This window comes from Lepisosteus oculatus, chromosome 4, assembly GCF_040954835.1.
Source record: "Lepisosteus oculatus isolate fLepOcu1 chromosome 4, fLepOcu1.hap2, whole genome shotgun sequence".
In the NCBI taxonomy this organism is placed as follows: domain Eukaryota; kingdom Metazoa; phylum Chordata; class Actinopteri; order Semionotiformes; family Lepisosteidae; genus Lepisosteus; species Lepisosteus oculatus.
The window spans coordinates 65,058,844-65,083,094 of NC_090699.1; the positions used below are offsets into that span (position 1 = coordinate 65,058,844).

Consider the following 24,251-nt stretch of genomic DNA (forward strand, 5'->3'; position numbering starts at 1 on the left):
ATGTCTGTTTTCTGTCTTCTTTTTGAAACAAGACGGTATGAAGTGGAGCACATGCGGGCTACGCTATAAGGCGCGCACACACGCGTGTTGTGCATCCCAGTGAACGTCTCTCTATAGAAGGCGCCCCTCCTCCCGGTTTCTATACAGATGAAAAGGAATTACCCGCCCTCCAGCTCGTCGTCCCTCGGCCAGGCTGTGTCGGCTGTGGATTGAGGCTGGTGGGGGGGTGTGGCGCGTTCTCCTCTCGCTCCCCCCCTCCACTCCACTCCACTGCCGTCCCTCCCTCCCTCTCTCTCTCTCCCATTACCCCTCTCCTCGCTGGATACACGCTGCATGCTTTAATAGAGAAAGTATGCGAGATGTCTTTGGCAGTGAGCGCGAGTCCTTTACTCTGTCAAGCCGGGGCTTTCTGATGCCGCGAGGCCACGGGTGACTGGAGCGGAGCTCGGATCACACACCGACCGGGAGGGAGAGGAGGGAGAGAGAGAGGGGAGAGAGGGAGGAGAGGGAGGGAGGAGAGGAGAAAGCGCCGGAGATAGTGTCATTCTTTTCCCTTTTTTTTTTCTTTTTAATTAAAAAAACAAAATAGAGTCGGCTTTGCCCGTCTGGTTTCCCACCTTTTTTTTTTAAAACAAAAAAAAAACAACAACAACAAAAACAACCCCAAACGAACTGATCTCGAAGAGGAAAACAGAGAGACAGAGACAAGTGTTCCTTGCTTTGCACATTCAATCAGACTGGGCGGTCGACCTCTGCTTGCTAGGGCGCTCCGCGGGGCAGATGCATGTGCATTTGTGTCATCTGAAGAAGGAGAGATCTCATATCCGCAGGGCAGAAAAGGGAAAATAGTTTTGCGGGAACCGCAAGGTGAGTAAAAGTTTTGTTTCGCACCGCCGTGTGTTTGGCGGGGATTTCTCGGCTGTGTTTTGTGCTCTGTGCATGTACTGTAGTAGTCCCGGTTTTTCTGTGTGTGTTTTTGGAGGGGAAGGGGGGGGGGTATCCCCCCACCCTCCCCAAATTTCCAGTGCACGGCTAGCCCAGCCGCTCACAGCACCGTGTCAGCACGGGACTCGTCCTCGAGCGCCGCTCGTCAGCTTCGGGGCTTGTCCCTCTTCGCGCGCGCTGGGGCAGAGCGTGGAAGCGTCCGAGACGACTCGCGCGCCCCGCGCTCCGGAGGAGGCGAGTGAGTCGCACGGGGGGTCGGGTCGGCGGGTTGTGCCTTTTGTTTGTGTTTGTTTGTTGTTGTTGTTGTTGTTTGTTTCTGCTTTAAAACGAGGAAAGATAAAAAGAAGCGGCGCGTTTTTTTTTCTTGCAAACTAGACTTTTTTTTGGGGTTTTCATTTAAAAAAAAAAGACTCTTCCGTGGAGGGCGGAGGTGTTGTCGGCCAGGTAGCAGCCCGGGCGGGATGGGCAGAGGTGTGAGCGCTGGGTGCGCTTCAGGCGCTTGGTTTGGCTGTCCTGGTTGTATCCGCGCGTCGCTGCGGCCAAAGTAATCCGGAAAAACCCCAGAAAGAAGGACTGCGTTCTGCCGCGACCTGCGAGGCTGTTGTTGTAGGCTTCGTCCTGCAACTCCGACCTCCCGTCTTTCACATTCCCCAGTACCGTGTCGCCGGGGGATCCGGGAGCGATCGCGGCGATGGGCTTGTTTGTACGCAGGCTGCAGATTTTAGGTAGTTTACAAAGAATGTACAGTATGTGGATTTTTTTTTTAGCTTGTAATTGCCGCCCCATATGGAAAAAGTACATTCAGTTCCACACTACTGCCAAAAGAACATCGTAATAGCCGTCGCCCGCCTGCGCTTATAGCGAGGGCTCCTGCTCTCGCCAGCGCCGAGCGGGATGAAGGCGCGGGGACCGGCGCAAGACGCGCACCCTCGCGAGGCGAACCCCGAGCGCGCGGGGGGGGGGGGGGGACGCCAACCGGCCGGACGCCTCGCCATGCCCAGGTGACCGCCCTGCGCAGCGGTGTCCGTCCTCCTGCGTCACCGTCCGGCTCGCACGGGCCGTGTGAGTTCACGCCTTTCGGGGACGATCAGGCAGGACGTCCCGGATTGGGGACAGACCCCGGTGACGGGGGACACAAATGCAGCACGCGTTGCGTTTGGGGACATTCCACCGGGCCCACATTTTCTACAGGGAGTTTCGGGTAGAGAGGTGCTGCTTTTGTGTTTGTGTGCTCGTAAAAGACGTGAGTTAAAAAAAAAAAAAGAAAAAAAAGAGGCGTCCTTCGCGCCAGTCCCGTTTTCGGAGTAATGCTCGTCGCCTCGTAGCTGCGCCGAGGCAGTGCCGTTATAACCGAGCATCCTCAGGGCAGGTGCGCTCCGGACCCCGGAGAAAGACCCGGGCACTGCGAGATCGCCACGGCCGAACTGACGGCACCAGCGGCGCGTTGCACGCCAGCCGGCTGTTTTCGGAGCGCCGACATGTCGCTGGCGAGAAGGAGGTGGACCGGCTTCCCACAGGCAGCGAGAGAGAGAGCTACCTGCCCTACCTGTCCGCTGCGCGGCCCCGACCGCGCATAGGGGACCGGGCGCGCTCACCCGGCCCACCCGTCGCCCGCGGGCGCGCACACGCCGCGCTGGGACTGGACCAGGAGACTGGCTTGTGGACGCGCTCGCTCGGGGAGGGGAGGTCCAGAGATCGTCCAGCCGGCGGGCTCACGTGTCGCCTATAGAAACGCGATCCCGTCCGGGTCGGATCTCCAGTGACACGCAGGCGGATTGAGTTCCCGAACGCCCGGGCTACTTTTAGTAACCAGAGGCGCCCGGGGATCAAGTTTCGCTCGACTCCTCCGAGTCATTTCAAATGTAAAGCCGGAGAGTCATTCTGATCTTTCAATATATCGGCCATAGCGAACCCGAAACCTCAGGAGGGTCCCGTTGGCCGTCCCCCAGTCAGAACCGCAGGTCTTACAAAGGTCCAGTTCGATCTCGGTCCCAGGTTTGTCCCCTTATCATCTAAATTAATTAAATTGAACCGCCGGCCGATAATTGACCTGTAAATAATCCCGGAAAAAGAAACCACTGAAATAATTTGACGAATGAGGAACTCCTGAAGTGGACTTGGATTGGTGGAGACCAGACCATAACATGGTGCCTTTCCCCCGTTCAGGTCTGTGCGATTTTTCAGATGAAGGAAGGAGTTGAGTTAAAAGTACGTTTTAAAAGACCCCCCCAGAAATACCCTCTGCTCGCTATTTCAAGAGCTGCTCGGATCTCTCCTTGTCTCGCTTGTCTCACGATTGACAGTCTCGTCGTGCTCTGCAAGGCGGGGCTATGCTAATGAGGAGGGATGCGCGATGCATCCTGGGCGTTTTTTCACTGCGTTGCGTTCCGTCGACGTCCAGAGACGGGGTGCAGCTCGTTGTTAGATGTTTAAAGGTGTAAATCGGTTTACGCAACCGATCTAATAGACCACCCCGAGATTATGTACACGGCTTTAACACTTTTAGTGGGGGCAAATGCCCGACAAAGGACTGACTGTCTCACGGTTACGGGTATAGATCCTGCCGTCCCCGAGAAGTTGCAGGAATGCAGAGCCTGTGAACGGCGTGGATCACGAGTGCAAGATTAATCACATCAAAGCGGCTACGAAGCAGGAGAAACCTCTCCCCCCGGGGGGGGGGGGGGTCGTCCCACTTTTGTTGCCCTGCCTGGCCCCCGGCGGTCAGCGGTCAGCGGTCAGCGGGCTCGGTTCTGTCTGGAAACGGCCGCCTTCTCTCTCCCCCTTCGGGCCTGTCTTTCATCTCCATCCTTGACCCGGGTCACCCTCCTGCTCTGCGGCTGGCTGGACCACACAGCTCCAGACTCCCATAGTAATAACAATCCCTCACACTTCTATAGCGCTCTTCCAGACACCCCACTCAGAGCACTGTACAGGTCATGGGGACCCCCTCCACCCCCACCAGTGTGCAGCCCCACCTGGATGATGCACCAGTACACTCCCCACACACCAGCTCTCAGTGGGGACGAGAGCAGAGGGATGGAGCCAGTTCAGAGAGGGGGGTTATTAACAGGCCATGACTGGTAAAGGCCAATGGGAAATTTGGCTGCTCTGCTTTCCTCGGAAGACAAATTAATAATGATGATTAATAATCCCTCGCACCTATATAATGCTTTTCTGGACACTCCACTCAGAGCGCTTCACAGGTCATGGGGATCCCCTCCCCAAACACCACCATCCCACCTGGATGATGCTCCAGTCCTCTCCCCACGCACCAGCTCTCAGGAGAGCGGAGCGATGAAGCCGGTTCATTTGACTGGGAGCTCTCCAGTGTGCAGGGACGGGATGAGGTGTCTCCTTAATGGCCAGCCCAGCCCTGTAGGGCTCCTCCAATCAGCAGCGACTCTCCTGAGCTTCTCTGCGGGCTGTCGACACCGAGAGAGAGCGAAACGTCGCCCAGACGCGTCGGCTTCGGAGAGGCGCGCCAGACACCTGCAGCTCTTTGTGTAAAGAGCCCCAACCCCCGCCTCCTTTATTCCGGTTGCGATGCCGGCGACTGTCGGGAAGGTTCGAACCCGGGCTCCGTTGGTGTTGGCCTGTGCTTTGGTGCACAAACAGGAGAAATATCAGAGCCTCAAAATCACCCCTCCGCTGGGGCGCCCCAGCAGGAGCGTGCAAAGTGTAGCCGGCGATAAAGTCACCCCATCGAGGAGCGGGGTGTTACGTTCGCGTCCGTGTCCAGGGTGATCAAAGCGATTCCCAGCAGCAGAGTGTTACTGGTCCCAGAGAGCCAGAGATGATACCGCCAGATACCTACAAAATCACTCAGATGACACACAGACAGTAGTGCTGCTCAAACCTACCTGGATGCATTAGACACTGCTTTTTTTTTTTAAGAGAAACACATATTCCCTGGGACGTGCTCAGCGCTTAGCAATTAAACAGCGTAAAAAGCCAACGCCATACCAGATGAGATCTTCAAGGTCTTAGCCTGCATTGCAAACTTATCACCTGGAGAAGTCCGGGCCTGCTCCCTCCACTTGTAAGACACTGCCCTAGAGGTGGACAATTTACTTCCCGGCACGCTGAGGCCCTAATTGTATAATGAGCTAGGAAGGAGGCCCTAATTGAGAGTGTCGGGGACTGTTCTGGTGTCCACATTCCAAGACAGATATCGCTGCTCTGAAATCAGTCCAGGGAGGAGCCTCCAGATGCAGTTGTGAGCCGGAAGGAAATATCCCACACTGAACTGGCCCTCGTCTCGCACGCAGTGGCGGAGCCCGGGAGCCGGTACAGGTGTTAGAAATTCTCAAAGGCTCCCCGGCAGTGGGCTTGCTCCGAGTCTGGAGGGAGAGGGGAGCCGGGGAACGCGGTGAACGGCCTCATCTCTCCCCTCTCCTCTCTCGGGTCGCAGTCGAGAGCCGCGGTGAGACGGAGCTTTTTCCGAAGTGCCGCAGTCACATCAGAAGCGTGTCGACCCACAAGCCACCGGGGCGCAGCTGAGCCTTGTGGGTCGCTCCTCAGCCCCCAGTGACCGGACGAGCGATCCCTCTGGTGCGGCGGGGGCTTCGGAACGGGATGTTGTGTCCCCTCTTCCGGGCTTTCGGAAAGATCTGGGCTTGCCGATTTCTGCGCTGCGTGCTGGGGGGGGGGGGCGGGAGGAGAAGGGAGGTCACTGGACCCCGACCCCCGCAGGCCAGGATCTGCGGGCCGGGTCGGGCCGGGTTCGGCGCTGGGGCGAGAGAGGAGAGTGGTGCGGGCTGCCCCTGCCCGGCGCGCACGTCTGGCCCTTGCTCCTGGACTCGGGCCACATGCCCGCTCCCCGGCTCCTCCGCAGTGTTGTCCCTCCTGCAGGCCGAGTTGGCAGGCGGAGCAGGGATTTCTCTCCCAGGGCCACGGCCAGAAAACCGGGAGACTTGGCTGCCGAGCGGGCAGAGGCCCCGGGCTGGTGCCCCCCGGGCGCTTGCTGAATCCGCGCCTCGCTGTGCCTTTGCCGAACGCCCCTTCCTGTCCTTGTGCGCGGCGGAGCCCGGGCCTGGGCCGCGGTCAGGATCCGGGCCCCGCGAAGCCGCGATGCCGGCGGCGGGATAGCGATGGAAGTCCGAGACCTGGAGCCCGCTTGACGGCCGGCGCGCGTGTGCGGCCTCACCGCGTGCCAGGACTGTCGTCCTGAGGTTTTAGCGAGACTGGAAGCAAACGCGCGGTGCGGTGCTTCGCTCTGTCCTTCTTTTTTGGCTTTGTGGCATTTTTCCACACCTGTGGGAGGAATACTGTACGGAAATGGGAATTGCCCTCTCCCTCCGCCCTTTGCGTGAAGTAACGTCTCCCTGTCCTGATGGGAGGATCTCGCCCGGCTCTTTCCTTGGGGAAAATCCAGAGCGTCGGCCCCAACGGGGACGGCTGGGCAGCTTGCTCCACACCCCCGCCACCCCTTTGTGTACAGTCGCGCCTCCTGTCCAGAATCTGGGACCCGGGCTCTGGGTGCCAGCCGGGGATGTGACAGCGCTCTCCTCGCCTCACTGTCTCCCCCCTCCTCCCCTCCAGGTGCCGCGCTCCTGCCAGGAACGAGCCTCCCCCCTCCCCCCCCCCCCCGCCCCCACACCGGGCGCTGGCGGCCGCAGCTCCATGCCAGTCGCCGCCCCTCCCTCTCTCCGGTGAAGGCCCAGCGACGCAGCGATGAGCAGCAACGGGGCCGGGCAGGGCGCGGCCCGGCCGGAGCCTCCCGCCGAGCTGCCCCCGCCGCCACGGAGGGGCCGGGGCCGGCCCCGGAAACCCGCTCAGGTGAGGAGGAAAATAGCGGATACCCCTCGGGCCCGTGAGTGACCCCTGCTGGCCCCTGCCTGCGTTTCATTCGTCGTCATAATGCCAATAATAAAATAATAATATTGAGGCTATATAGCGCTTTTGAAAGTAACTTCTCATGGGGCTTCGCTGGAAGAAAAGGAGATGTAGAACAGAATTAAAATCAAGGGTGATGAAGGTGCCAGGGGGGCAGACCCAAGCACAGGACCGATGCAGGGACTCTCTGCCCCCAAGATGACCCTTGACCTTTGACCTGTAGGCTGAGACAGGCGTCCTTCCGCTGTCCGTGCGCACCAGGCTGCTCGCAGACCTGGGGCTGCCCTGCCCTGCCCTGCCCTGCCCTGCCCACCCCCCCCTGTACCCCACTTCTCAAGAGCACCAGGCCCCTCAGCGTTTTTCCGGGGCAGCCGGCGCAGAAACGCGGGAGAGAAAACGCCGGCCCTCTCCCTACCGCGCACCCACTCTCTTTTTTTCCCCCTTTCCGGCAGGAACCGACGGGTCCCCCAGCCCCGAAGAGACCGCGAGGGAGGCCCCGAGGCAGCAAGAACAAGGGGCCCCGCGCCACCCTTAAGGTGAGGGGGGGGGTCAAAGGTCACATGCAGCTCTGGAGCTCTCTGGAGCCTGGGGGGGGGGGGGGGGGGTTATTAGTCATTTTGTTCATTTTAATAATAAAATGAATCATTAACTCATTCAAGCGTGATGTCAAAGCAGGAGGGGGAACATACAGCTGCAGTCCTGCGCCCCAAAGTTGTGATTCCATTCAGGGGGGCGCGTGGAGCATCGGAAGGGAGGAGGCGGTTCGGCTCATCCGGGCCCGGTTTGGTCATGAGCAGTTAACCGGTCCCGGGAGGGCACCCCGCTGTCCTCTCCCAGGGGCAGCTCGTGAATCGCCCCCGCTGGCCTCTTCACGTGAAGACTAGACCGCGAGGGCAGAGGGACGGTGACGGCGGGGGGCTGCAGGGGCACTGACGTCTTGTGTCCTCTCTTTGTCAGAAGGCAGAGCCCACGGGAGAGAAGAGGCCGAGAGGCAGACCGAGAAAGTGGGTGAGTGTGCCGGCTCCTCGGCTCCTCGGGAGCCCCGATAATTCCTGAATTCCTCCTCTCGAGGGAACCCCATCGGGAGTCTGTTTCAACCTTCAAATAACCAAACCTCTTCGGTCTGGGAAAAGCGGTGCTGCGGGCAGGGGTGTCGTTTTTTAGGAGGTGGCTGGAGGAGGGGGTTCCCTTCCTATCCTTCCCCAACCGTGTTGGTGGTGCTTTGATCCCCTCTTGCTCCTTGAGTGTTTTCCATGCGTCTATCCGAAGCAAGTAACGCTTGCTCCCCTTTATGCAGCGGAGTATTTTCACCGGAACAATCCAGGTGGAGTACCTGGCGCCAGGGTACGACAGCAGGCAGCGTCTCGCCCGGGAATCGAACCCACCACCTTTAGGTCAGGAGTCCAGGACCCTGACCTCTGCTCCTCCACAGACCGCGGGGGTGAGACGCGCCCCATCAGCTCGACTCTGGCCGCAGGAACCGATCGCAAATCCCATCACGCCCGGAGGGGAGTCCGAAGGCCCCTACGCTCTGCTCGTGCGCCTGTGCACACACACCACTCTCATTCGGTAACGCCTTGTGGGCGTTTCTGACCTTTCCCTTCGCCTCACCCGGCGTGCTTCCGCCTCAGGGCGTGAGCTTCGCTCTGCTGTTTGAGCAAACGCATGATGGCATCTCTCTGCGTTCCCCGGTCTTGTCCTGCGCCTGCGCTCTGGCCGTGCTACAGCACCGCTTCACAGGGACAGGCACTGGACTGCACTTGTACCCCTCAGTGCAGGTACAGCACGCGGGGGGCTCGGCCCTGTCGGCCTCAGCCCCGTGTGCGGGGCAGAAGGCGAGTCAGTCCCCTCACCGGGGCAGTTACCTCGAGGGTCACCCCCCGGTGAGTGCTTCTGTCCACACTGGGGCAGATCCGCCCATTAACTGCCTTGGCACCCACTGCGGAGGCTGGTGCGTAGATCCACGCCTCTGGCACCCCGCTGCCCTGTAGTCCCTGTGCTCTGCGGGACGTCTCGTCGGCGCGACGGTCTCGCTCCGTGAGGGGAGGTGGGCCGGTGCTGGCGAGAGCCAGGAGCGGGCAGGGGGATCAATCCCAGGACCCCCACATGCCAGGCCAGCTACAAGAGGCATCCGATGTGCTGGCCACCCACATGTACAGGCCCCTACTCGGTGGGCAAGCCACTCTCTTCCTCTCGCAATGTGCTTCAGATTAGCCCTCTGGAGAGTGTGGGAATGGGGCTGAGGAGTCGGATTGGTGTGGTTTGAGGGACATCAGGAAAGCATTAGGACCTGTGAAGACGGTTCCCTCCCACAGTCCTTTGTGTCCAGCTCGACGCGCCCGGGCCAAAACTCACATCCTCTCACCTCTGAAACGGCCCCCCGACCCCACCCCACAGACACCCACCCTGTCTGTGAAACCCCAAGGGCAGGACCCCCCTCTCCCAGGCCTTCAACATCAGCCTCCTTACCATCCTGAATCCTGGGGCCCTCAGGTGCCGCCTCAGAACCACAGAGTCTCCCCCAACGTGGGAATGAAATTGCCTCACGTGCACATGTGAGCTGTGTTAATGGTAGCCTTACCTCACTTTCCATGACACTGCCTTTCCTTCCCTTACCTGGTCTTACCCTGCTGTACCTTCCCCTGCCTTGCCTTGCATTAGGGTGCCAGGTGGTCCTGCTGTTCCTCTAAAGCTCTTCCCGCTGTTCCAGCTGTGCTCCGGACTTGCTGAGTGCCGGAAGGCGCAAGTTCCTGGATTTCCTTGTCCAGCATCCTTGACCTGAGCTGCTGTTCTCCCTGCCTCAGAAGCGTTACAGGGGTGTATCCCTTCCTGCTCTTTTTCAGTGGGAAGCCGTTTATGCACCGATAAAGCAGTCAAAGCGAGTGTTCTACCTGACGCACACTTCAGGGGATGTCATCGTGACTCACAAATAAGTCGTCAAGTTCGGATCTTCATTGCCAAAACAACCTGTTGCCCGTTATTTGGTTTGGTGAGCTCATGCGATTTAAAGACGTGCGACGCAAATAAAGCCGAGAGCAGACAGCAACCCCCTCAACCCATACATACCGAGTTTATTCACAATGACGGTCTCACAGACAGAAGAACGGACGGCACTTCTGCCGCCAGCTGCTCCTGGGTCACCTGGATCGGCGCTGGATTTCATCCTCATCCGGAGGAGGCCTCTCACGCCAGGGCGTGACACGCCGCCTGCCGGGGGGCGGAGCTGGGGACCTCCACAAGAAGCAGGCCCCTTTCCTCGGACGAGCGAAGCCTGGAGCCTCCCTTCCTGGGGGCATGGCTTTGAGAGACACAAGCGGGACGTGAGGAAAGACGAGGACGGACAGAAAGCAGCTGGGCGGGCGAGCTGGGGAGCCTGCCTCTGCAGGAGCCTGGGAGAAACAGCACTTCTGGCCGCGGGCTCTTCCTGGCTGCGGGCGCGAGCACACGGAAGCCTTCTTCTCATCCCTCAGCTGGTTTTTTCTCAGTACGAGTCGGGTCCTCCAGGAGGAGAGCAGACTGCCCGCCCGCGCCCCTCTGCCCGGCTCTCCGCCACGGGGCTCCCCCCTGCTGCCCCCCCAGTGTTCCCTGTGTGACCTGCAGGCTGAAGCGCTTCGCCCCCGTGGCTGATCGGGGCGCAGAGAGCGACATTCCAGAGCTTTCCAACCGAGGACACCTTGCCTAGAGGCTGCGAGTGGTTTTCCCGATTCTGGAGAGCGGGGCCGGGGCTGGTGGTGGACCAAGCTTGTCAGTCGTTTTTTTATTTCTCTGAACAGGCTGGAGTTGTACTTCTAGCTCCCTGACTCCTTCCTCCCCCCTGCCTGGCTCTTGCCTTCCCTCTGCTCTCCCTGGCTTGTCCCCTCTTCTTGCACGCCCCCTCGGCGGACCTGTGTGTGTGTGTGCGCGCGCGCGCCTGCCTCTGTCTGTGCCCCTGCGGTCTGCGCCAGTGCCTGTGAGGCGGGAATGTGTGCAGGGTGCAGGGGAGTCTGGGTAACGGCCAGGGCTGGCTGCGGGGCTGCGGAACAGCGGGGAGGAGGAAATGTGTTTGATTAAAGGAGGAAGCGGGTCTGCTGGGGCCCACATTCCACAGATACCACACACAATAGAGAGTGGGAGAGAGAGACAGAGGCAGTAGTCTGCATTCACAAATCAGCCTGGAGTGCGGAGGAGGGGCTAGGAGCAAGGCTGGAACAGAGGCAGCTCGAGCCCATTGGTTGTTTCAGACAAGGGGGCGTGTCTATGGCAAGTAGGGGAGGGGCTAGAAGGTAATGCTGGGAGGAGGTTGGCTTGGCCTTAGGCTTAGATTTCACTCTGGGCTTTAATGAGCCACAGAGCATAGGAGTCTTCTAAACTCCTTTAGCTGCGTTTTAAATAAAAGCACAGCAGATCTGGAAGGGCTGCATCAGTAGTGACAAATAAAACATTTCACTGCCAAGGCAACTTTTGCTGAGAAAAGCCTGAAGCCAATGAACAGATCATTCAGCTTGTCTCAGAAGTGAAAGGGGCGCGGTACCGGATGCGACGCGGTCCACGGGCACGCCGCGTGAGGGCCGTCGGCAGCCTAGTCGAGGAGAGAAAACGCAGGGCGCCTCCCGGTGAAGGAAGGAGCCGGGCCCGGAGCCCCATCAGCCCTGCCTGTGCTTGCAGGCTTCTCCAGAGGCTCCCAGGAGTCACCCAGGGCACCCGCGGAGCCCCGGAGACACGGAGGAATCGAACCCCCCCCCCCCCCCCCCCGGCGTGCCGGAGGAGCAGGGCCGCCCGACCCCGTCCTCCCAGCCCGGCTCCCGGACCCGGGCCCGGACCGCCCTGCGCCCCAGACGGGCGTTCTGTCGGCGGCTGCGACTGCAGTCGAAATCTCCATGGATTCCTGGAAGAATTCAGGAAATAATAAAGTATTCCTGATGGATTACGGCGCTAATTTGGTTCCAGAAGGCCTTTTTTTTTTGCAGGAGTCATCTGCGGTGCTTTGTGTGGGGAAGCGCAGCTGGATGTACTTAGCCGGTATTTTCGGAGTCTGATCGGCTTATCAAGCTCCAGCCCCTGGATTAATGCAACAGTGCGCTGCTAGGGCATTGAATGAGCAATACCCCTCTGCTGCCACGCTGCCTAATGTTTTATGGTCCCGTACTAATTTCCTTACAGCATAAAACCAATATTGGAGTCATGCAATGCTCCCATAACACTCCTGCGCTGCGCTGGCTGCATGGCCTGCATGGCTGCCTGGACGTCTGTGTCAGACCCTGTGCGGCGCACAAGCCCAGCGAGTCTCCGTCAGCCCGCTGGCCCAGTCCCTGCAGCGAGAGTGACACTGGATGTGGAGTGGAAGGGCTCCGTCTGCAGCTCACAGGCCACCCAGACTCAAACCCGGGGCCTGAGCGGGCAGGGGGCTCGGCGCACTCTGAAAGGGTTGTTATTCGGAGGCCGGTCCCCTCCTCTCCGCGCCAGAGAGTGCCACTGGCTCCCTGCCAGCAGCCCTGCTCCAGTGACTCGCTGCTCGGAAATGTCTGCCAGATGGAATTCGGCTCCCGTCCGCCAACTCCCCTCCTCTCTTTCTCTCCTTCTTCCCTCGCTCCCTTCTTCAGCTTCCGCAGCTGACCTGGGGGGCAGACGGGATCTTCCTCCGTTTCCCGCTCCTCCTCCCCTGGAGGGGCTGGGGTCCCGGGACCTGTCGCTCTCTCTCTCCGGCGGGAATCGGGCTTCCCTGCGCCCGAGCTCTGGGAGCTGGAAGCTCTCCCCCACGCGGGGGTCTTCCTGGGCCGCCACATACCCACGGACGAAAAAAGAGGGAGGGGGTCGGCATCTTAAACAACGAGTGGGGTCTGGGGGGGGGGTCAGTATTATAAATAAAGGTCGTGCACCCCCCCTCCCCCCCCCCAGCTTTAAGTGGGGCATGGCCAGAGACCTGCTCCAGACCGACCTCCCCGCTGGACGTGTGCGCTTTCTGTGCTTTCTGGCACGTCTGGGCCCAGCCGGCCCAGAGCCGTGCAGCCCCCCCACACGTGCTGCTGGCTGTGTCAGCCCCGTTTCCCTTCCCATCACCTCTCCTTCCTGTGCTTTGCCCTCCTCTTCATGCCCTCTCCGAACCCTCTTCTTCACCCCCTATCTCCGCCTAACGTGAGCTGTTCTCTGGATGTGTGAGAAGCCCGTCTCCGTTTTTATGAATGGGACGCCTCTTTCTGGCTCCCCTACTGCCCTGGACAACTGCCAGTCAACTGTGCCAGCCCCGCCCCCCTGGCTCCTCCCCCCCTGCCCCACCCCTGACCCCCCAGCCAGCCAGCCCACATCTGTGAGGCTGTTTGTCAGAGGAAAGAGGCTGGGAGTCCTCTCACATTGTTTACAACACAGCAAACAGACTCCCCCTCTGACCAGCCGCTGGGTCTGTAATGAAAGTTACACTGGGGAAGTGGGCTATATAGCTATGCATTGCTACAACCCTCTCCTACGTGCAAAGCTCTCTGAGATTCTTTGAAGTTAAAGGACTGTGTAAATGCAAATAATTGTTATTTATTAATAATTTATTAGTAGTAGTAGTAGTTTGAAATGGACACCTTGATTTCTCACCCCTCATAGCTACCTGTGGTTTTGGGACAGTGGTGCAGGATTGTAGACAGGATTGTCCCGTTCTAGGTTTTTCCTGCTCTGCGCAAGACAAACTATAAACTTTTATTAATGAGAAGAAGAATGAGGAAGTGACAGTTGTTTTTTTTTTGTCTTGTTGCAGCCCCAGAAGGTGGTCCAGGAAGAAGGACAGCAGGTAGGAGAGGTCGCCATGACAACAACCCCCCTGCCCCGCCCCCTGCCCATTGACCCCGCCCCCTGGCGCCGCCATGCCAGCAAAATGTTTGAAATTCAACTTTTGCCATAAAGCCCGGTTTTATCGGTGCATGTGATGAGGATGAAAAAAATGTGATCTGTTGGGTCTAGTTTCACCTGGGCCAATCTAGTTTTGCAAGGAGCATCTGCTTCCTGAGGTTACCCTCATCCAAAATGGCTCATTTAAATAACATGAAAACGATGACCGGGCAAAACTCCCCGCTTCTTTTTTTTTACAATGGTTTCCAGCGAATCTATGGACTTGTCCCGGCTAACCTCGATTTGGCCGAGTCGGCCAAGGGAGACTGCTGAAAGAAAATTTACTTTGGGATTCACCAGACGTCCCTTGGCGAAACGGGATGGTCCCAGGAAGAACCTCATTGAGCAGTGACGTGTGTCTGATATCTGTAGGTTACACAATCGCGCAGGCTGCGGTGTGGCGCTGATGTCAGAGTGTCGCACCGGAGATGTCTAGATGCTGCTGGTGTGGGGAAAAGATGGCTTGTGCAGATGGAGAGAGCACTGGCCTGCCTCCCGGCCCGGGGTCACTGCCTCACTTCAGAGAGCCTTGTCGTCTCTGTGGGTCAGTAACGCAAGCAGGCTGCACCCTGCCTGTTGTAATGGTGATGCGGCATACTGCCTCTTCTGAGAGGTGAGTCCGTGTGGAATATTGACTCTGGTTTAGAAGTGAAACACTTTTGCAGCGATTGTTACAAAAAAAAAAACCCTCGGAAATTTTTGCAATAACGATGAATGTGAAAGGGCACTCCTGCTTTTACTGGTATACTGGTGGCTCCACGGGTTGAATTTCCTTAGAAGAGCTGGCCTGACTAACAGCACCGTCATTTGAACTGACAAGAGCTGGTTGGAAATAGAACTGTATTCCACTTATTCATATTAACCCTTTCACTATACATCACCTAGATTAAAATGGGCGTAGGTCAGAGCAGCAAATTTCCCCTGAAAACCACAGAGACAAAGTCCTTCTCGTGTTTCTCGTTCTGTGACTCTTGCTCGGCACTTGCGATCTGTCATGGCTCAGGGAGGCTGACCTCTTCGGCTGAAATAGGGTCAGGGCCCTGACACGAGCTTGGCCTCGCGCTTCGGGAGCTCCCTTCTGTCACAGCCGAAGACAGCGGGGTCGCTCTGGTTTCCCCTCCGCAGGGCCTGCGGCTGTGCGGCGCACTTCTTCGGCTCACGCAACCCACTCGGGGCGCAGTGTGTCAGGTCAGGCGCAGGAAGTGCAGAACGGTCATAAATGAGAGGAGGCATCCAGCTCACCTGTCTGAATTTAAGTAGCTGGCTGATCCCGGGATTGCAGGGTATCGGCTTTGACAACTTGACAGGGTAGGCTGTTCCAGACTCCCACCACCCTTTGTGTAAGGAAATGCCACCTCCTCTCCATTTTAAATTCTCTTTCTTTAACCGCAGTTTCACACTCATGTCCTCTAGCTCATGGTGCATTGTTAATTCTGAAGAAGCCCGATCGGTTGACTTTGCCAGCCTTCTCTCCCCCTACCCCACACCCTCCCTGCTCTCTCTCTCTCTCACTTGCACTCGTAGGCCTGTGGGTAAAGGGGTGACTGATGTCCTGCAGCTGCCAGGGGATGCCCACAGTGGTCCTGTTGACATGGCTGCGTAGCTCTTTCTGCGCGGCCACTGAAGATGAAGGGTGTCTTGTCTGACAGGGCTGCACAAGAAATCAACAGGGCATTTTTTCTGACCCAGAGTTTGAGTCTGGCCAAGAACCCCATGTCCCCTCACATTTCACGAATACTTCCATTTGCATCCCCTCGAGATCAGTTTGAAACAGCATTGGCTATTTCCAGTGGTTTCCACATCTGACCACAGGTATTTAAAGAACTGAAAGCATCCATATAAACTTCATCCATTTTTTAGGGAACGCCAAAAAGTACGTTTGTGTTCTCGTGTCTGCTGTTTTGTTGGAAATGTCAATTAACAGACTTTTGCAAAATGCTGTTTTTTTTAACGAGCGTCAAACTAATTTGAAGTAGAAGAAGCAGCACAAAACCCTGCAGCATAAAACTGCTTTATACCACTTTGCTTTCAGAAAAATGCTTTTTCAACCTCCTTTTGAAATACAGTGTTCAGCCTTTAAGCAGTGGCTATGTCTACCACAGTGCTGAACAGACACACAAACAATGGGATATCACACAGCATCACCATATCTTACATCCCTTTCCACGCCACTGTGCTGCAGTGGTCTCACCTACATTTTAATGGTGTGATTGACCCTCAATTGCATAACGAGCGGAAGACCATGTAAACGAGAACGGTCTGCAGGAGCCTGCAATGGAATTAAATGAAGGAGCCAACATCTTCTGCCGTGGAGTCAGAAGATGCAGCACAGAGCTGCCATTTCTGCGTCGTCCTCAAGGTCCGCTTGCAAGCATGACTTCTTTGCCTTGCAACCGACTTTAGCTGTTGATTGGCAAAAGGAGGTTTTTTTAGAACTGTTTTTTTCTGCTGGAACAGAAACGTCTTATCACCATTACTTACTCAGAACGAACTCTTTCACTGCCCTACTTGTCCTCTGACCCTCACCGCCCCACCTGCCCTGTTTGCCCCACTCCGTCGGAAACCGAAAATCTTCAACTGTCTGTCTGCCTCTCTTTCTCACTTTCACTCAGCCTAGCAGCCCCAGAAAAAAAAAAAAGAGCAAAGAAAATGAGTCAGGGTGAGGGGAAAACAAAACAAAACTCATTTCCTCCCCCTCGACCTTCTCAGTTTCGCTTGCAACTGAATTTCCTTGAATACAGCTCGGGGAATCCCTCTCTGAGCGAGCGGAGTCTGTGAGCAGCTCTGAGACTGGCGGACTACCCTGCCTGCTATCACAGTTAAAGAGCGTCCTTTAACGCAGTGTTCGCCACACAACGTCTGCACATGTGGCTTCAATATCAGCCCTGTTAATGGTGCACAAGGCCAGGGTCACTGGGTGCAGGTGCGTTCTCTGTTTCACTAGCTCAGTAGTTAAGAGTTAAGAATGACTGTAGTTCACTCGCTCTGTGTCAGAGCACAGGGCTGCAGTGTGTTCACTAGCTTTGTGTATGAGCACAGGGCTGCAGTGTGTTCACTAGCTCTGTGTCAGAGTGCAGGGCTGCAGTGTGTTCAGTAGCTCTGTGTCAGAGCACAGGGCTGCAGTGTGTTCACTAGCTTTGTGTATGAGCACAGGGCTGCAGTGTGTTCACTAGCTCTGTGTCAGAGTGCAGGGCTGCAGTGTGTTCACTAGCTCTGTGTCAGAGTGCAGGGCTGCAGTGTGTTCACTAGCTCTGTGTCAGAGCACAGGGCTGCAGTGTGTTCAGTAGCTCAGTTGTTTTGAGTGCAGGGCTGCAGTGTGTTCAGAAGCTCTGTGTCAGAGTGCAGGGCTGCAGTGTGTTCAGTAGCTCAGTTGTTTTGAGTGCAGGGCTGCAGTGTGTTCAGAAGCTCTGTGTCAGAGTGCAGGGCTGCAGTGTGTTCAGAAGCTCTGTGTCAGAGTGCAGGGCTGCAGTGTGTTCACTAGCTTTGTGTCAGAGCACAGGGCTGCAGTGTGTTCAGTAACTCAGTTGTTTTGAGTGCAGGGCTGCAGTGTGTTCAGTAGCTCTGTGTCAGAGCGCAGGGCTGCAGTGTGTTCAGTAGCTCAGTTGTTTTGAGTACAAGGCTGTAGTGTGTTAGGTAGCTCTGTGTCAGAGTGCGGGGCCGCAGTGTGTTCAGTAGCTCAGTATCAGAGTGCAGGGCTGCAGTGTGTGAATAGTGTTCCCCTTAATGACACCCTGTTCCTATCCCTGCCTGGAGTGAGGTCACGGCTTTGCAGCTAATCCCCTCCTGCAACCCTTTTATCATGGGAGCCAGCAGCAGTCAGAAAGCAAGGGGCTGGTTTAGGAGTTCTTGTTGAAGCACGATGACGGCTCTTGGAGACGGTGGGAAGTTGTGTGGGGAAAGGGCTCCCTCACCTGGATCAAACAGGCTCAGCTCTCCGTGTTTCCCTGCATGCGACACTGAGGAGCTCTTCACGCCTTCAGGCCTCTGCCTGCACCCCTCGCTGTTCCCTGAGGCCTCCGCTGTTCCGGTACCAAACGGCTTTACCGCGAGGAAGCGGACAACAGCGCGTCCTTTTGCTCTCGCGTCGCGAAGAGGCTGCTGGACTGCTGGGCTCGTTCTGCAACAGCACTTCAGCGCCCTTCAGCGAGGAAAAGAGCAAACACTTCACCGAGCCAGGAAATCGGGCTCCTCGACTCCCAGATCTCCTTTAGTCCCTCCCAGCCTGCCTGCAGAGCTGGTACTACGACAGGCACGAAACCCAGCACTAGACCAGCAGGAGCCTGCCTCTAGAGGGCTTTAACTGTCAATGACTGTCAAAGGAGGGAGGAGGCCCAGTGGAGTGACTTCCCTAATCCCGTCACAGCAAGGTGGGACTTGGGTTCGAGTGTCTGGTTCCCACTTGGGTTGTGGCGTTGGCATGGCAGGTCCCGGCTCTGCCTCGTCTCCTGCGTTTAAAAAAAAGTAGTAACAAAAGAGCATCAGGGAGGCATTTTTGTGCAGTAGGTTTGTCTGCGGTCCGTTAGAACCCACACTCGAGACGCTCGCTTGATGTTGCTGTTTTCGAAGTTCAGCTCTGACTACGGGATCGCAGTGTTGCAGTTTCTAAAGCACCCCGATACTGTAAGCAAGACGAATCTGTTTGAGCTTGAGCTTGTGAGCTCAGCTGCCCGTCGGGCCCGGAGTTCGGGTTGTGTTAGTTCTGGAGGTGGCGGCTGGGGGGGGGGCGTGTGTCGTTGAGACCCCTCTGCTGGTGCCCTGTGGGGTGACGCTCTTCCCCGCATGCTCGCACGGGCAGGGCACCTGGGCGCGCCGCGTCGGCCTCGCTCCTCTGTCTCGGGTTTGCCTCTCTTCCTGGAAAAAAAAAAACACAGAGGGCACACACACACACCTGCGTCACTGTCACTGTGAACCCCGTGACATCACTTCCTGTCAGGCCTGACGCTTCTGGCTTTGGTCTCTCGACCGCAATGTCGTCTCGAGTGACGCCAGGGCCTCCCGGGCGTGAGAACACGTGTGTGTGTGCGTGCGTGTGTGTGTGTGTGTTCTGGCGTCGATCGTCATGGTGATCTGGATTATTGGTAAACACAGATGCGGCGTCGGTTGCCGTGGTGCCGAGACCGGTCGAGACCGGCTCTGCGCCGCGGCGTCGCGTGCGTCAACCATGCGCGCTGGAAATAGCGCAACGTGGGGCCGGAGGCGCGCAGAGATGAAAAACAAACAGACCAGCGGCGCAGACAGCAGGTGCTCTTCACTCACGTCTGCTGCTCGCTCCTGGTTTCCATGGAACCTCAACCCCTGCTCGAAGACCTAAAGCCAGCCTTCAGACACGGCCCTTTTATTTTTTCCCCTCTTGCTGTTCTGACTACCAAAAGGTGACCAACGGGGAATTTCCCTGGAATTTTCCAGCCTTCTTGCGCGCGTGCCCGTGGCCCTGCCTCCTTCTGCCTGCGCCGTGCTTTTCCCAGGATTCCCCCTGGCTCCGAGACGCCTACCTGGGGGCACAGCGCGGCCACAGATTCGCAGGTTCGCCCCGGGATCTGGTTTTCCCAGCCTGTCCTGGGGGGGCTGCGTTGCTGGCCCCCGGGCCTGAGCCCCTGCGCGGCCCGAGGAGGCGATCTCCGGCCTCGGCTCATCCGTGGGTCCTGCGCCTCCGGCAGGATCAGGGCGCTCCTCGCTGGCCAACCTGGAGCCGAGGCCCCCTGCGGGTGTCACTCTCCTGTCGGCACAGAGCCTTAGTGGTGGTGAGGCGCTCCGGTGGGGCCCCAGTGGAGACTGTGCTGAGGGGCGCATCCGTGTCTTGGCAGGGCCGGGGATCGTGGGAGTGGGGTGCCCCCAGGGCAAGTGCCAGAGCCGCGTCCACGCTTGTCTGCCCCCCGCAGAGACGTCAGAGAAAGCCTCTTCCCGCTGTCTCCTTCGCGGGGCCTGGGCTTGCAGACGGAGCAGGACCGGAGCGCCGCGCGGGCAGCGTCCTGGTCCGGAGGGGGCCGCGGGGGCCTTTCCTGCAGCTCCCGGCCAGGGGAAGTGCCGTGATTAGGGTCTTATCGGTGCGCGTCCGGGAACGGGGCCAGCGGGGACGGGCGAGGGGAGGAAGAGAGCGGGGAGCAGGAGCACGCAGGGTGTGTGGCAGCAGCCTTCTGAGAAAGACCTCGGCCTTATCTGTCCACAATCTCCAGGCTCAGGACCACCGCCGTGCCTGACAAGCCTGCGTTTCTGCTTTCGGGTTGCTTAAGGGGTGATACTGGAGTGGGGGGGGCCGAGGGAGAACGGTTTGTGGTTGGGGGTGAGTTCACATTTTCGTCTTCCTGGCTTCCTGCGGTTAGCCCCCAAACCGATCATTTCCCAGACTGAAACCCCCCACCATGACCACCGCTCTCTGGGGACTGAACGCCTGCTGCTCTTCCCAGCTGCGTCCACAAACACAGACGGACACACACACTCACTCACACAGCAGGGGAACACACACTCATACACACACACAGCAGGAACACACGCACACACAACACACACACACTCATACACACACAGCAGGAACACACTCACAGTCACATACACAGCAGGAACACACACACAGCAAGAACATACACACTCACACACAACACACACTCACACATACACAGCAGGAACACACACACTCACACACACACACAGCAAGAACATTTACACTCACAGGACAGACACTCACACAGACAGCAGGAACACACACACACACTCGGACACACAACAGGGACACATACACAAAAAATGTCCAAATGTGTCCAATAGCCCTGAAGCAGCTTTTCCATAAACAAGGAGTATCGAAGGAACAGGTCAGACGTAGCTGGAGGAGACTTCAGAGACTGGACACATGGCTGGACTTGTGTGCCCAAGGCCCGGCAGATCTGGGCCTCCCAGCGTCTTCCTCCCGACTCTGGGCTCTGTCTCCTCTCTGCTCGGCCTCTTCTATCTGCTTGTCCCTTGCAGCGCAGTGACGCGCCCACTCTCGAGCTGGTCCCTCTTCTCTCTCCGCCTGCTCTGCCTCTCTGTCGCCCCCCCCCCCCGACCCCAGCGTGCCATGCGCGACCCCTGGGCTGGCGCTGTGCTCCTGTGCTCTGACCCGCATGCACGCCCTGTTCGCAGAGAGTGTGTGCGGAGTCCGGGTGCGGACCGGGGCTGTGGGTGGGCGTCCTGGCAGCTAGCCGAAGCACAGCTGGACCACAGGGGCTGTGCAGAGACATCGGATGCCAGGGTAGGCAGCACTGCAGGCCCACGTGGTGCAGGAGTGAGAGCCCTTGCATTCAGCCAGGTGGAAGGGGTAGATGCCCAGCCGCGGCCCTCTGTTCTGCGAAGTACCCTGCATTCTCTGAAGTGCAGTTCACAGTCATTGTAGCTTCTGCGCATGGCCTGTATGCACTGTGCTGGCCTTTTTCTGCCCTTTCCAGTGCAGTGACATGATTTCCTTATTACCTTTCTCTGGAGGGCTTGAGATGAGTGTGCCTCACAGGCGTGGAGGCTGGGTTTTTGAAGGCTGTGGGCTCCTCTGCAGCAGAGGGAAGGGGCAGATCTAGCAAGTGGCGAATTAAGGATGTCAAAGAGCCGCCGAACTTGCGTTATAGTAGAGGGAGTTCCTCTGTGGTCATGCGACTAGGAGGCAAATTTAGCAGAGGGGGTCAGGGCTCAGGAGACTGTCCTGTTGGTGCACTTTTATTGACTTCCCTGCCAAGGGACTTTGGAGGTGAGGGTTTGGGGGTCTCTGGCTGGACAGCCAGGCAGGACATTGGCATCTGTCTCCTCCTACGTTCCAGCCTGCGCTCGGGTTTGATTTTTTTAGCCTGTGCTGTCTGGATGGTGCTCTGCCTCCAGCCTAGCAATCAGAGTCCACCCTGGCTGTCTGCAGTGGATTGGCCGGGTCTGGGGGGGTGGGAAAGCTGGGGAACTGGAATCAGCAAGAGCACAAGTGGCAGGAATAAACCAGCGGGCCCCTGGGAAGAGCCGAGGGAGAGAGGGGGGGGTGCATCATTTACACATGAGGTAATGGGGGGGCGCGCGGGGAGGCGGGCTTGGGGGGGGGCGGTGACAGAAAGGGGGCCCTGTTCTGCAGCTGGAGAGCGGGAGTAAACATCCGTCAGCCTCCTTAAGCCCCGCGGAGCCCAGATTCACGGAGTGGCAGAGCGCAGGAAGACCAGATGACCCCTGGATCACCCCCTCCCCCTCCCCTCTCTGCCATCAGAGAAGGCTGGGGTGCAACTGAGAAGGGATACCCCACTTTGCAAAGCTGCATTCCTCTAATCCGGGGGGAGGGGGGGATAGAATACTTATCAATAAATTAGTCGATACATCAATATTAAGCCTAGCAGACATAGAAGACACACAGTAGAAGTGCACCTGCCCGCCAGGTGTTTATGATACTTGTGAGGTGAGATCCGCACCTCTGGGCTGGTGCTGTTATCGGAGAGGGGGTCCGCGGGCTCCTGTGCAGCAAGAGGAGACTGGACTTCTAATCCCGGGCTGCTCCTCAGTGGTTTACAGCTACTGAGTGTGTGAGTGTGTGTGATCCGCGCGCGTCCCTGCGCGAGTGTGTCCGCGCTGGTGCCGGGGCTGCGCGCAGCTGTCCTGGCCTGAGCCCCCCGGAATGCTGATCCCGCTGTATCCCGCCCGGCACAGACAACACCCCCTCCACCACCACCACTACTGCACACACACACACACACACACCCCCTCCCCTCCTTCTGACCCCAAGAACAAGCGCTTTCCAGACCGGGGGCCCCGAGGAGAGCGCAGCGTCCGCGCCCCAGAGAGCACTGTGCCTGTCCTTCCCTTCAGCGCAAGTGACAGGCGGATCCATTAAAGAGGAGATCCTGCACGAATGTGGAGGGGAAAGAGAGTTCCAGGCATATTCTTTCTCACCTCCCATGAAATGGAATGGGCCTTCGGACTGGCTCCATCTTTTTTGCTCTCCCGGGTAGTTCCTTTTTGTGTTTCTCTGGTTTTCCATGAATTCCGAACACAAGCTGGAGCCGAGAGGCAGGCGGATCGGTCCTCTGTCGCGAGTTTTCCATCGGTCCGTCTTGATCATTCAAGTTTCTAGTACCGACACGATCCGATGGCATGGTCCAGACGTTTCTTAAAGGAGTTCCAGCGCTAGCCAGCACGGCTGGGGGGGGGGGGTCAGTTGTTCCCGACACCCACCACTCTTTGTGTAAAGAAACGCCCCCCTGTTCTCGGTCTCCAACGCTCCTCCCCGGATCAGAGTTTCTGCAGCCGATTTTCACCCCGGCTTTGTGACACCTGACGGGGGACCCCTGCTGGCGAGACCCCCGCATGGCGCCTGCCCCCGTATACCAGCGGAGGGGCCCGGCCGACACACACACACCTGCACTGGGGGGGGATTTTTGCCTTCAGCAGAAACGCAGCCTGTCCGCTGATGCAGAGAGAGCCGTGGGCTGATTCCCACCACAGTAATCCTGAAAGCCTGAAAACGAGAGGCGCCGAGGCCCGCGGCAGAGAGAGGAGGGGGTGGCCAGCGCTTTGTGGCAGAGCAGAGCGTCACGAGTCCGGGCGTTCGGGGGGCGGGCCGGCCGGTACCGGCCGCGAGTCCGGGCGCCCAGGCCGAAAAAGCCTCACTTTAAGGCTGAGCTGGCACTTTGTTTGATTGGGGCGGTGGAGTAAGGGAGCGAGCAGTGGACGGCGTTTCGGATGAAGTGCAAATGAGTTGAATTAGTTAATAAAAATTCTTTACTCTTAAATAGCTCTTTTCTGGACACTCCACTCGAAGTGCTTTCCAGGTCATGGGGACCCCCTCCACCCCCACCAGTGTGTACCCCCTCCTGGATGATGCGCCAGTCCGCTCCCCACACACCAGCTCTCAGTGGGGAGGAGAGCAGAGTGATGGAGCCAGTTCAGAGAGGGGGGTTATTAGGAGGCCATGACTGGTGAAGGCCAGGGGGGAGATTTGGCCAGGACACTGGGGTAACACCCCTACTCTTTTTGAGATTTATTCTGTTTTGTGCTTATCGGGATACGATTGTATTCCTTTTAGAATGGACAAACAACGTGCAATTGACCTGCAGGAAGCATGTGCTACCTGCTACCACAGGGAATCCACCTGCTGGTTCTGTACGTTCCCCATAGTTCCATACAATACTTTTACCTTCTGTTGCCATGGTTTCACTGTGCTCTAGCACAATCTGCTCTGTGTTCGCTCTCGTGTGACACCAAGGCATCGTTCAAGCCAAAAGCATCAGGGAGGGTGTGTCTCACCCCCTCCAGTGTGAATTCGCACGCCTCTGTGCCCCCAGGTGTAAAACCCACAGACTCAGGATATCTTTCATCCCCACTGCAATCGCACTCTTCAACAGTGCAAGGTCACTACCTCGTCTCTCGTTTCTTTTCTCCCGTGACACTGCTGTATTCTCTTCCCTTTTGATGATGTTTATTTGTCGTTGTTCGACTGTGCCGGAAAACAAACATGGGGACCATAAAGCTTGATATGAATTGAATCGAATTCTTTGAAGGCTGCCCACTACGGACCCCCCTCCTGGAAAATGGAACAGTCCACAAGTTCTGTGCAGGGTTACTACCACCTTGGTTAGAGAACGGGGGGGGGAAGCCAAAGAGGCTCTTCGGCCCATATGGCCCCTTGGATA

General features: G+C 57.7%; 1 protein-coding gene and 1 long non-coding RNA gene across 2 annotated transcripts in view; one reads left to right on the forward strand and one right to left on the reverse strand.

Annotated features, from left to right (window-relative positions):
* Positions 1-205: 205 nt before the first annotated feature.
* Positions 206-24,251, forward strand: part of LOC138238448 (high mobility group protein HMGI-C) — a 29,343-nt gene continuing 5,297 nt past the window's right edge. Inside the window, exons 1-5 of the mRNA XM_069189535.1 lie at positions 206-867; positions 6,487-6,723; positions 7,233-7,316; positions 7,738-7,788; positions 13,499-13,531. Coding sequence (XP_069045636.1) covers positions 6,619-6,723; positions 7,233-7,316; positions 7,738-7,788; positions 13,499-13,531 — 273 coding nt within the window. The 5' untranslated portion in view covers positions 206-867; positions 6,487-6,618. The remainder of the gene's footprint in view (positions 868-6,486; positions 6,724-7,232; positions 7,317-7,737; positions 7,789-13,498; positions 13,532-24,251) is intronic.
* On the reverse strand, positions 15,790-18,064 carry LOC107077435 (uncharacterized). The gene is made up of 2 exons (XR_001478465.2): positions 17,541-18,064; positions 15,790-16,242 (listed from the first exon to the last, which is right to left on the reverse strand). It is a non-coding gene; the product is annotated as an uncharacterized lncRNA (long non-coding RNA).